The sequence below is a fragment of the Dendrobates tinctorius genome, unplaced genomic scaffold (genome assembly GCF_039654945.1).
Source record: "Dendrobates tinctorius isolate UK_male_01 unplaced genomic scaffold, ASM3965494v1 ptg000129l, whole genome shotgun sequence".
NCBI classification, from domain to species: domain Eukaryota; kingdom Metazoa; phylum Chordata; class Amphibia; order Anura; family Dendrobatidae; genus Dendrobates; species Dendrobates tinctorius.
The window spans coordinates 41,154,136-41,167,360 of record NW_027361797.1 but is presented as its reverse complement, the minus strand read 5'-3'; the positions used below and the strand labels follow the sequence as shown (position 1 = coordinate 41,167,360).

The 13,225-nt window shown below is 49.6% G+C and overlaps 1 protein-coding gene across 1 annotated transcript in view; it reads left to right on the top strand.

The window, feature by feature from the left end:
• LOC141047847 (uncharacterized) overlaps window positions 1-13,225 on the top strand; it is a 147,846-nt gene that overhangs the window by 102,554 nt on the left and 32,067 nt on the right. The window contains exon 2 of the mRNA XM_073543180.1: window positions 12,028-12,136. Coding sequence (XP_073399281.1) covers window positions 12,076-12,136 — 61 coding nt within the window. The 5' untranslated portion in view covers window positions 12,028-12,075. The remainder of the gene's footprint in view (window positions 1-12,027; window positions 12,137-13,225) is intronic.

Below are 13,225 nucleotides of genomic sequence, written 5' to 3'. Positions count from 1 at the left end.
ATTGTTTTCAATGTGGTTCGACGAACATTCGACGAACTTGCCTCCTGTGCGACGAACCAAAACACTAGCGGGGTGTCTCAACACTACTCCTGATATATAGCCGTACATTGTTAATGTTTAAACTATGCTATATATACCTGCTATCTGCTGATAATGTACACATTGTCTAATTTGTATATTCTTGTCTAATCCATACTGAGCCTGTGAGCGTCTCTGTGTGACTGATGGAATGTATATGGAGATTGACAATTATCCTTTGACTGAATAGAGCTGTACGCTTCTGATACAGTGCCATATATCTGATGTTATTTTGTGTCTATTTTCTGCTAAATTTGGAAGTTTGGTGGAAGAGGCCGCGGACGTGGGTGGGGGGGGGCCAGCTGGTGCTGATGGTGGTGGGTGCATCTGCTGGTAGTGGAAAAAGCACAATAGCAGCTAAGGCAGGAGGTGTTGAGCCTGCGTCATGGTCTGGCTCCAGAACACCTGGAAGGCTACCTTTTCTGGGAGTAGGTTAACCGCTTTTAAAGCCGGAGCATGAGGAACTGGTTTTGGCTTACATTGTCGAAACAGACTCCAGCAAATATGCCCTCCTCTTCTGAAGTTTCAAAAAATGCAAGCACTGAGTCATCAAGTGCTGGCTCCTGGTCAGGAAGAACCCCTTTCCTTGTGTCCTGCACCCCCACCCAAAATGAATGATGCAGCAGGCCACACTTCACATTAGTCCATGTAGCTCTTTCTATCATACCATGCCTGGGTTATCAAGTCAAATTGTGAATTCCCCAGTCCAAGATGAATCTGACATGGAGTGTGGGTGGCCAGCCAGGGCAGTGGGGTTAATCGGTACCAGGCCGGTGTCTCACAGGGATGTGTCACAGTTGTGGTGACCCATTCCATGGCCCTGGGCGTGAATTATGTTTATAAGTGAATGATACGTGACGCCACCTGTGGTTTCTGATTAGATTGACCAGCGCTGCAGTGGCGCTTCTCTGGGACAGATGTTGTGGTGCAGGTAAGATGTAGAAGCCCTGCACAGGTAGGGCCGTTGTCGCAGGGCAGATAAAAGAGTTGGTAGATGGTGTGCAGTGCAGGATGTAGCAGAGCCGTGCGCCAGGCGTAGGAGAAAGAGGACAGACACAGTCGTGCAGTTCCTTTACCTGTACTTGGTAAGTGCCGTCCAGGACCCAGAGTACAGATGGAGAAGGAGCTGGTCAGCCTGGAAGCCAATTTGGAATTCTCTCTCTGCTGATAGGTAGTGTGGCCTCCGTTCTAGCGCTTATCTGAGGTACTCGCAGTGCTGAGTTGAATGAAGTTCCCCCTGTTGACTCTCTCTTGGAACTTTCTCGTATGGCAGGCAGCCGTAGCCTTTTCCTTCTGGCTCCCACACGTCGCTGCTGGGGCCTCCGAGCCTTAGTTGAGTACAGAGCATTTACAGCTGCTACTTCCTCCGGTTTCTGCTGCAGGAACGTCAGTGTCCCTACAAACTCGGAGACCATGCGCTCCAACTAGGAGCGAGCCTTAACTCTGCTCATCCTCCAGCTCCCCTTCTCATGTCCACACACTTCCATTTCCCTTCACAGACTGCCCTAACTTACCTCCTCCCGACCACAGAGAGCAGCTCCTCAGCAGTCAGGTTCAGAGGTCTCCCTGCTGGCCTGGAGTGGGAAATGTGTTGTGTGTTGGTTTAATTGCTAGAGAGATCCTTCGTTGCTCCCAAGCATGACATCACACTCCCAAGGAGGAAGGTAATGTCACTGTGGCGACCGTACTCCTGGGGGCGCCACAAGTGCACTGATGCCCAGCCACTGCTAGATGATTCTGCTGGTACATTGACCCAGACCACTACATTCCCCTCGCACTCTACACAGCCAGAATCTGACCCTGATGAAACTCAGGTTACCCTTCCCATATACTGTACCACCTTACACGGTGACAAAGAGGAAGGTGCAGATGAAAGTGCAGGTTCAGCCCACCCGTCGTCAGACACACCGCCGTACTATGAGGGGCCCTGTGCCAGTGCCGTCACCAACGAGTGGGCCCCCCCGCTTGCTCAGGATCACAGCACTTGCAAAGTCAAAATACTTACCTCTCCCTGCTCCACCGCCATAACGTCTTCCGCGTTTCCTGACAGTGATATTCTGATCAGAGAGCGCAATGACATCACGTCTGTACGCCCAGACTAGTACAGGGATTCCCTAGCGAGGAGACTTATTTGAGGAGACTTATTTAATTGTTTTCAATGTTGGGGCAGCAATTTTTGGGGAGCACTATACTCTGGAGAATGCTATATGGGGCCCACCATACATTGGAGCATTCCAAAGGTGGACATCAGACACTGGAGCAGCATTTACAGGGCCCATTATACACTAGAGCATTAGAAATGGGGCCCATTATATATAGAGCATTATTTGGGCCCATAAGACAGTGTAGCTTCATCCATGGGTACCAACATATACTGTAGCATTATGTGGAGCTCATCATATACTGTTTCAAACATTATATGGGACCAATGATTCTGTATGGAGAAATATATGGCCCTCATTACTCTGTATAGCGCACTATGCGGTGGCCATAATACTGTATGGAGTAATATACTGTCCGTTTTTGGAGCTATTGGAGAATTTAAAATGGATATCAGTCATGAGATGTAAGAATTGAAGTATTTTTCATTGTACTATACCGCTATTTCTCTACCGTTTCGGAGCATCATGAGTTGTGCTATGTGTTAAAGGGGCGCTCTTTGGCCCAGGTCACATGAAAACCTGGAGCCAGCCCTGCCCCCCCACAAATTTAGCCAAATAGCCCCCATTTTTCAGTGCGTAACTAGTATTATGAAGTAAATTAAGGTTGAAATGCTTCAGTAATAAGAATTGATGTTTTTGGCATTCAAAAGGGCACTGTAGGTGTGTTTCCTGTCCTCCACTCCCTGCCAACTTTGCTTCCCCATTGACTTGCATTGGGTTTCGTGTTTCAGTCGGCCTTCGACTTTTCACAAAAATCGGCCGATTTCGTTCGACCCGACTTTTGAGAAAGTCGGGTTTCATGAAACCCGATTCGACCCGAAAAAAGGCAAAGTCGCTCATCTCTACTGAGCACGTTAAAGACGCTCTAGCTACCAGGGAGGTTCCCACAAGTCTGGAGGAATTGATTGCAGTCTCCACCCGCATTGACCTCTGGTTTACGGAGCGCGGGCTGGAACGTGCACAATCCAGACGAAGGGTTAATTTGGCTCCCACCTTCACAGAGCCGCTGAGATACCCTGCACAGGAGCACGTACCCTCCGAACCTATGGAGGTGTCCCGCACCGACTCCAAGCCACCACCGGTGCGTAGTTATGTACGTTGCTACCAGTGTCGACAACTTGGACACTCGGCCAGCACGTGTCCTTTGCGGGCGAAAAAACGCCCACGTCCTGTGGTCATAGGAGGTGGTCAGTCCAGCATGAAACCCTTCTCACCCAAACCGGTATTCCGGGGTACCTTAGACAGTGGTCCCCTCACCTGGGAGGCGGAGGTTATCGTGGATTCCGGGGCCGAAGGGAATTTTATGTCCTCAACCTTCGCCCAGAAACACGCTATCCCTTAGGTGTTGCTGCCTCAACCACTGACCATCATGGTGGTTAATGGGGCGTATTTTCCTAACCAGGTGACCCATCAGACAGTCCCACTCGGGCTTTCTATCTCTCCGTCCCATCGAGAGATCTTATCCCTGCTCATTTTGCCAGACGGTATTGACCAGGTGCAACTTGGTCTTCCCTGGCTCCGTTGCCACTCTCCTCATATTGAGTGGGCATCAGGGAAAATACTGGCCTGGAGCAAAAATTGTGAGGGAAAGTGTCTGAAGGTCTTCAGGTGGTTTCCACTGAAGTGCCTGCGGATCTCTCCGCACTTCCTAAACCCTACCATCAGTACGCGGACGTCTTCTCCAAAAAATCTGCGGAGACGCTCCCGCCACACCGCCCATATGATTGCCTGATAGATCTCATGCCAGGCACAGAACCTCCTAGAGGCTGTGTGTATCCATTATCACTCCCTGAGACAGAAGCTATGTCACAATACATCCGGGAGAACCTGGCTACAGGTTTCATCAGGAAGTCAGTGTCGCTGGCTGGTGCAGGGTTCTTTTTCGTTCAGAAAAAGAGCGGAGAGTTACGTCCCTGCATTGATTAGAGGTCTCGATGCCATAACAGTGAAGAACAAGTACCCTCTTCCATTGATCTCTGAACTGTTTGACAGGTTGCGAGGGGCCCGGATCTTTGCAAAGCTAGATCTACAGGGGGCATACAACCTGATCCGCATTCGCGAGGGAGACGAGTGGAAGACAGCCTTTAACACCAGGGATGGCCACTATGTATATCTGGTCATGCCCTTTGGCCTATGAAATGCGCCAGCTGTCTTCCAAGACTTCGTCAACGACATCTTCCGCGATATGCTGTCTACTTCGGTGGTGGTCTATCTGGATGATATACTCATCTTCTCGCCAGATTTGACCACTCACCGGAGATGCGTATGCAGGGTCTTCGACCGTTTACGGGCGAACTCTCTATACACCAAGCTGGAGAAGTGTCAGTTTGAGCATGAGTCCTTGCCGTTCCTGGGCTATATCATCTCGGCCCAGGGATTGGCTATGGATCCGGCCAAACTTCAAGCGGTGATGGACTGGCAAGAACCCCATTCACTCAAAGCGGTGCAGCGCTTCTTAGGGTTTGTAAATTATTACCGCCAGTTTATACCGCACTTCTCCACATTGGTGGCTCCTTTGGTTGCTCTCACCAAGAAAGGAGCTAACCCTAATGCTTGGTCAGAACAGGTCTCCAAGGCCTTCTTGTCTATCAAATCCCACTTTGCTGGTGCTCCCATCTTACATCGTCCCGATGTGAACAAGCCATTTATTCTGGAGGTAGATGCCTCTTCCGTCGGTGCAGGAGCAGTCCTCTTCCAGAAGGATGCTCAAGGTCAGAAGCATCCTTGCTTCTTTTTCTCAAAGACCTTCTCACCGGCAGAGAAGAATTACTCCATCGGTGACAGGGAGCTGCTGGCCATGAAGTTGGCCTTTTCTGAGTGGAGACATCTCCTGGAGGGGGCTCGGTTTCCCTTTCAGGTATACACGGACCATAAGAATCTGGTCTATTTGCAAACGGCCCAGCGCCTGAACTCCCGTCAGGCTAGGTGGCCGCTTTTCTTTTCCCGCTTCCGCTTCACCCTGCATTATCTCTCCGGAGAGAAGAACGTCCGTGCGGATGCTCTTTCACGCTCGATGGTTTCGGCGGAAGAGGGAGAGGCTGAGCCTCGGCTTATTTTCCCGTCGGAGAGTTTTACAACTGTGGCTCCAGTTTCACTCGAGTCAGTGCCACCGGGCAAGACCTTGGTTCCTCAGCTACGGCTGAGGTCCTCACCTGGGCACACGCCTCTAGGGTAGGTGGTCATTTTGGCAATAAACGGACCACCGAACTCCTGGCTAGGTCATATTGGTGGCCACATATGGCTCGAGACGTTAAGGAATACGTGCAAGCATGCATTTCGTGTGCTCGGAACAGACCCTCTAGACAGAGGCTGGCGGGGCTGTTATATCCCCTGCCAGTGGTGGATAGACCATGGGAGATGGTTGGCATGGATTTCATAGTTGGCCTGCCCAAGTCTGGTGGCAGTACGGTCATCTGGGTGGTCACCGACCATTTTTCCAAAATGGTGCATCTGGTGCCACTCGCACGGCTGCCTTCCGCCCCGTGGTCTTACCACTTTGCTCATAAAGCACGTGTTCCATTTACATGGCATGCCGGACAAAATCTTGAGTGACCGAGGTCCCCAGTTTGTGTCTCGGTTCTGGAGGGAGCTCTGCAGCCTACTCAGCATCGAGCTAAATCTGTCCTCCGCCTACCATCCCGAGACGAACGGCTTGGTCGAGAGAGCCAATCAGACCTTGGTTACCTACCTGCGGCATTTTGTCTCTGCCAGGCAGGATGACTGGGCATCCTTGCTACCTTGGGCTGAATTTGCCCTAAACAATGCGTTGGCTGATTCCACTGGTCAGACGTCCTTCCTCCTAAACTACGGTCAACATCCACGCGTTCCTGTTCTGATGCCAGTGTCCTCCACTGACTCCAGGGTGGCAGACTGGGCAGTGGAGGCCCGGGACATTTGGGATCGCACTCAGGATGCTATCCGTGCTTCTAAAGAAAGGATGAGGGCGTCCGCCAACACGTATCGGCGAACCGCTCCAAGCTTCTCCCTTGGCGACATGGTATGGCTCTCCACCCGAAACATCAAACTACGGGTCGAGTCCCCTAAGTTCGCGCCGCAATATATTGGACCATTCAAGGTCCTTGAGCGAATTAGCTCGGTGGTCTACCGCCTGGCTCTTCCTCCACATTTAGCCATTTTGGACGTGTTTCATGTGTCTCTCCTCAAACCAGTTCACATGGCCTGGTTTTCTGAGTCATTGGCCGGGTCGTCAGACTTTTCATCTGACGAGTTTGAGGTTAATGCCATCGTAGGGCGCAGGTTTGTCCGAGGCAAAAAAATTTATATAGTGGATTGGAAGGGTCATGGGCCCGAGGCTCGAACCTGGGAGCCGGTAGAAAACATCCACGCACCGCTCCTGATCGTGGCTTTTGAGCACAGTGGGGATGGGGCCTTAAGAGGGGGGGTAATGTTAGGCGTCGGATTCCTGACTCTGCACAGCAGGAATCCAGAGCCAGACATCCTGCGGTCTCCCATTCTCCTCCAACCGCTCCAGGTGTTGCTCAGCAATCACGGTAAGCCAGGTGTACTGCTCAGACACGCTCTGACAGCCTGGATGTTGCTGCCACCTCTGGTGCAGCAATGGTAGCGCAACCTGCTCTGCAGGGAACCGCTCCAGAGGCTAAGTCCTCATGTCGTGCTACTGGGCATGCCTGCAAGGTGACCTCTCACTGGAGAGCAGGGGTCACTTGTTCAGGTCCTGTGTCGGATCTGATTGGTCCTTTCCAGGGTACTGGAAGGTCCCGGAAGCGCATGGCTATAAAAAGCCCACATGGCGGCTCGGCCATGCGCTAGTGTAGCATATTATGCTGTGTGTGTATAGTGATGGATGCATGAAATGGTGACTGACTTATTATGAAACCCCTTCCCTTGGATAATACGATTGGCGACTGTGTGTTGGGTTAGTCAGCTCCAGGTTGTGGCAAGCTACACGCCACTGTGCTTTCCGCACCTACACTAGCGTCCGTCGGTGCCCGGTTCTCCGGTACCGACGCCTATGGCTTTAGCTATTGCCGCGCTGCGGTAGCAGCGTCTATTGGCGGTTGCGGCTGCAACACCACCCGCTGAGCTTCCTGTGAAGGGCCAGCGGCTTCATATTTATTTCTGCAAAGCGACTCTGTGTCTGAACAGAGCCACCCTTAGCGTTCGGGTGACGTTAACCCGAGCGCAGTACTTCACCTTCTGGTGCACCTGCCATTGTCCAGCAGCAGTCTTACCATCTACCGCACGGAGGACTCCGGGCGGCGAACGCACCTCCTATTATTTATATCTGGTGCGTTCCACCGACCCTAACACTTGGGAACATCTGACAGGAGGAACTCCAGTGTAACTCAGTACTGGGAGTACTTCACTCAAAGGCGCTATAGAGGAGACGTTCAGAAAGGCACATGTTGGCGGAGTGTTGGAAGGGAGCATTCCATCTTGCTTGGAGGTTGACTGGGCCCCTGACCTGGAGGACACAGCACGGAGGCAGGCACCTGTACGTACTACAGACTGTGAGTAAAGCTTTGGAACTACAAGCCCTTGTGTCCTCCACTCATTCCGGCGCCAACATCCTCAACACTGCTACATTTCTGCACCATCCACGTCTCCCCGCTATCATCCCCTTTACACTGCCCTGGGACTACAGCTCCACCTGTGGGGAGCTTCAACATCTTTGCTGCACCACACCACCAATCCCAGAGGATCTGCATTCAGCGTCGGCTTAACATCTTAATTGCTGAACACCACAGGTGGCATCACGAACTATTCATCTAAATCTATTGTATTTCCACCATTCAATCTCACCCATTAATTGGGCGCCCAGGGCCACGGACCGGGTCACTGCTGCCGTGACACATCCCGCTGATACCGGCCCGGTACCGAGTACCCCACAGCCCTGGGAGGGTGACCCATTTACGTTGGATACTAGCGTGACGCTGGTTTCCAAGGTAAACATCGGGTTTCTAAGAACAGCGCGGCTCTTAGAAACCCGATTTTTACGTTGGATACCAGCTTGCTCGCTGGTCCTGACCGCTGAAGGGGCTGTCTATGTGACAGCTCACCAGCGATCAGCCTAACGATGTCCCAGCAATCCCATCCATGTCGGATCATTGGTGGGATCGCTGGGACATCGTTATGTGTAACGGGGCCTTTACAGATACTCAGAGACAATAAATTATTTGTCAAACCAGAGAAGTTTATGTTCTCAGTTGAGGAGATCACTTTTCTAGGATATGTGTTATCATCCACCGATTTTCACATGGATCCAGCAAAAGTCCAGGTGGTACTGGATTGGGATCGTCCTGAAGATTTGAAGGTGATACAAAGATTTTTGGGTTACGCCAACTACTACTGTAAGTGGTCAAACCTCTGACAGATATGACCAGGAAAGAGAGAAACTTTTCCAAGTGGTCCCATCCGGCCAGTGAGGCATTCGATGCCTTGAAGGAGTGTTTTGCATCTGCGCCGATTCTCAAACAGCTTGCCATCACTTAGACTTTTATTGTATAAGTTGACTTGTGTGAATTGGGTGTAGGGGCTGTATTGTCGCAGGATGCGTCTCCTGGTAAATACAATCCATGTGAATATTGTAAAAACTGTAGTCAAAAAATAAATAAAAATAAAATCTGCGGAGAGATGATGACATTGGTAACACGGAACTCTTGGCAATCAAGTGGCCTTTGAACAGCGACTTCATTTTCTGGAGGGGGTAGATCATCTGCTTAATGTAATCACAGATCATAAGAATCTCGTATATCTAGAGTCTGCAAAATGTCTAACGCCTCAACAGGCAAGATGAAGCATTGTTCTTCACAAGGTTTAACTTTTTTGTCACATATAGGTCGGGGAACAAGAACATTAAGGCGGATGCCTTATCTCGTTTTCCTGGGGGTAGAGATAATTGTGAACCATTTAATATACCACAAAAAGGGGTGGTAGGCTGATGGGAGTAATAGTCCTATCAGCCGCCACCTGCTGTCTCTTTTATTACTTAAATGTAATTCATAATCCCCTGCTTGCGCTGATCGCCGGCAGAGTAGGGGGAGAATGATGAGAGCTGTGTTCAGCACCCGGAGCAGGGGAACAGCGCTTACTGCAACGTTTCTTCCCTGGCGCCCATCCTTGTACTGATGCTGCACATGCATGCCACATATGTTCTGTAAGTATTACACACATGGACACTGACATCTCCGGTACCGGAAATATCAGGATGTGTGAAAGAAGCGTTATAGCAGGTTTTTATGTTTGGCAGTTGTCACACGCTAAAAGACGCTTTTTATTGCAAAAAAATAGTTTTTGCATCACCACATTTTGAGAGCTATAATTTTTCCATATTTTGACACACAGAGTCATGTGAGGTCTTATTTTTTGCCGGACGAGTTGACGATTTTATTGGTACCATTTTTGGGCACAAGACATTTTTTGATTGCTTTTTGTTCCGAGTTTTGGGACGCAGAATGAACAAAAAACAGCAATTCATGAATTTCTTTTTTTGGGGGGGCGTTAACACCGTTCCGCGTGTGGTAAAATTTATAATGCAGTTTTATTCTTCAGGTCAGTACGATTACAGCGATACCTCATTTATATCATTTTTTTATGTTTTGGCGCTTGTATATAAAAAATCATTTTTGCATCGCTTTATTCTGCGAGATATAACTTTTTTATTTTTTCGCTGATGATGCTGTGTGGTGGTTCATTTTTTGCGGGAAAAGATTACGTTTTCAGCGGTACCACGTTTATTTATGTCCGTCTTTTTGATCGCGTGTTATTGCACTTTTTGTTTTGCGGTATGATGATAAAGCATTGTTTTTTGCCTTGGTTTTTTTTTTTTGTAAGAGGTTCACTCAAGGGGTTAACTAGTGGGACAGTTTTATAGGGCGGGTTGTTACTGATGTGGTGATACTAAATATGTGTACTTTTATTGTTTTTTTTATTTACAAAAAAAGAATTGGGAAATATTTTTTTTTTATTTATTTAGGAATTTTTCAAAAATTATTTTTCCGCATGATTTTTTTTTTTTACTTTATTATATTGTCCCGGGTGGGACATTACTATATAAAGTCAGATCGCTGATCTGACACTTTGCACAGCACTGTGTCAGATCAGCGATCTGACAGGCACTGCAGGAGGCTTTCTCAGGGCCTGCTCTCAGCAGGCACTGAGAAGTCACCTCCCTGCAGGACCCGGAAGGCACCTGCAGCCATCTTGGATCCATGGGCCTGAGGGAGGAGGCCCTCAGAGCAATGCGAGCACATCGCGTTGCTCCGTGGGACTCAGGGAAGCACACAGGGAGCCCCCTCCCTGCGTGATGCATACCTATGCCCCCGGTAAACTGCGATCATGTTTGATCGCAGTGTGCCAGGGGTTAATGTGCCGGGAGCGGTCCGTCACCGCCCCTGACACATAGTGCCGGGTGTCAGCTGTGATAACTAGCTGACACCCGGCCGCGATCAGCTGGGCCCCCCCGTGAGCACAGCTGATCGCTATGACGTACTATCCCGTCCATGGGCATTAAGGCCCAGGGCACATGGACGGGATAGTACGTCATATGTCAGGAAGGGGTTAATGTGTCACTTTCTCCACTATCTGTAAATCACCTGAGGAAGGCTGCAGTCCGCTGCCAAAACGCGTAGTGGTCCAATAAAAGGTTGTTCACCACCAACTTACTGCAGTGTGCTCTATAGCCATAGCGCTCCTCAAAATGACCACATATATTTTTTCCCAAAAATTTTTTTAAAAAATTTGACCCGGTCACTAAGGCTGGTTTCACATTTGCGGTTTTTTTCGCGGTATTTTAGTGCTAAAAAGCGCATGCGTTTTTTTTCCTATACTTTGCATGGGATGCGCTTATGTGCGCATACACATGCGTTTGTATGCGTTTTTCCGCGCATGCGTTTTTTTGCGGTATGCGCTCGGGCGCACAAAATGCATCCTGTTGCATTTTTTGGGCGTCCGACTTGCCTCAAAAAACCGCATGCGCACGCAATGCGTTTTTTTACAGCAAGACACCCATTATCAGTCTATGGGTGCGCATATGTGCGCATTGGCATGCTTATGTATGCGTTTTTTTGAGCATGCGTTTTTTTTTTACCATTAGTTGGACGATGGAATTTAGGGGTTTGGGTTAGAGTTAGGGTTAGTTAAGGGGGTTTAGGGCTAGGGTTAGGGTTAGCTAGGGTTTAGGGTTAGGGTTAGTATGGTTTGGTTAAGGGTTAGGGTTAGGGTCAGGGTTAGGGTTAGGGTTAGTATGGTTTGGTTAAGGGTTAGGGTCAGGGTTAGGGTCAGGGTTAGGGTTAGGGTCAGGGTTAGGGTTAGGGTCAGGGTTAGGGTTAGGGTTAGTAAAGTCATGGTTTGGGTTAGTGTGAGGGGCCACCTAAAGTTGGAAAAAAACACAAACGCGGTAAAAACGCACTAAAAACGCATACAAACGCATAAAAACGCTGCGTTTTTTTCATGCATGCTCATAAAATTGCTTGAAAAAAACGCAGCATTTGTATGCGTTTGTATGCGTTTTTCCAATGCGTTTTTTTGTGGGAAAAACGCGCTGCAAAAAAAAGCAAGTGTGAAATTAGCCTAAGGGATAATCAAGGAAATAACTTTGCCATAATGCAGTTACTTACAGTGACGCCGGCTTCTATCACTACACGCCGCCGTACTGACTGAGGGCAGCCCAGTGATATAGGAGGTGGAGATGTCAGCATGTTTTGGCGGCTCAGGTGCCCCATGAGCTTGTAGTAAAAGCCTCCATCTAGAATATTCCATGTGAGTTTTCCTTCTGTCTGTGACTTTTACATTATTTCTTTCACAGCTTTGACATCCAAGCAAATATCTGAAGAACATCAATACTGAAGCCATAATGGAGAAAAGAGAAAGTGATGTGCGGGAAGAGGAGTGGTGCAAAGAGGACGTTCCTACAGGTAACTGCCCCAGTGAGGAGTCACCATTATATAAAGCAGAGAAGAGTCACATGGCAGTACAAGTCCCAATATTAAATAAAGACAAAAGACCAAATCAATTTTGGAATAAATGGCCAAGATGCTTTTATTTAGGGTTACTTTAACCCCTTCCTGACATTCGACGTACTATCCCGTCCACGGTACCCGGGCCCGTATGACCGTGGACGGGATAGTACGTCGGGCCCTTTAGTCGCGGTGATCGCATTAAAATTCCGACGCCATCTCACCTTAGAAAAGATGGTGTCGGCATCCCGGGCTGCGATCCCGCCCCCCCGAAATCCAGATCGCTGTGATTCTGAACAGCCAATCGCAGCGTTTCTCATTGTTTCAGCCAATCAGCTTGGCTGAAACAATGATGTCCTAGGCTGGGATCGAGTACCGATGTACTCGATCCTAGAGCCGGTGCCTGGCAATGCCAGGCACCGGCAAAAAGCACCCGGATTGGCGCGATCGCCGATCTGATCGATCGCGCCAATCGCAGTGCACAGCGGCGCTATATCGCCGCTGTGGCCTGCCAGTACCGGCCAGGATCGGTGCTATATTAGCACCGATCATAGGCTGGAGCCTGATGCAGGGCCTGCAGGAGTTGGCTGGCGCAATCGATTAGATCGGCGATCGCGCCAACCACAGGGCACAGCTGCGGTCACCATGTGACCGCTCTGTGCCCTGCTGGTGACCTGGGCATGACCTGCCTAGTAATCGGAGCTGTGAGCTCCGATTCTAGGCAGTTGCCATGGTCACCAGGAAGATCAGGGATTGGTGGGATCGATGTAATCATTCGATCCCACCAATGACAGGTCACAGCAGCGATGTGACCGCTCTGTGACCTGCCCCCTGACCTGCCCCTGACCTGTCTGACCTGTCTACAGGGGTCCTCACTCTAGCTGAGGATTCCTGCAGAGAGGTCGGACGTAGCAAGAGCTCCTGTGCTGGGTATTGTGGTGCCACAGCTTGTAGCATCACAATCCCAGCAGAAAAAAGAAGAAAGAAGAAAGAAAACTACAACTGTAAGTGTTAATTGATCCCTGATCCCCTGCCCAATCTATCTTC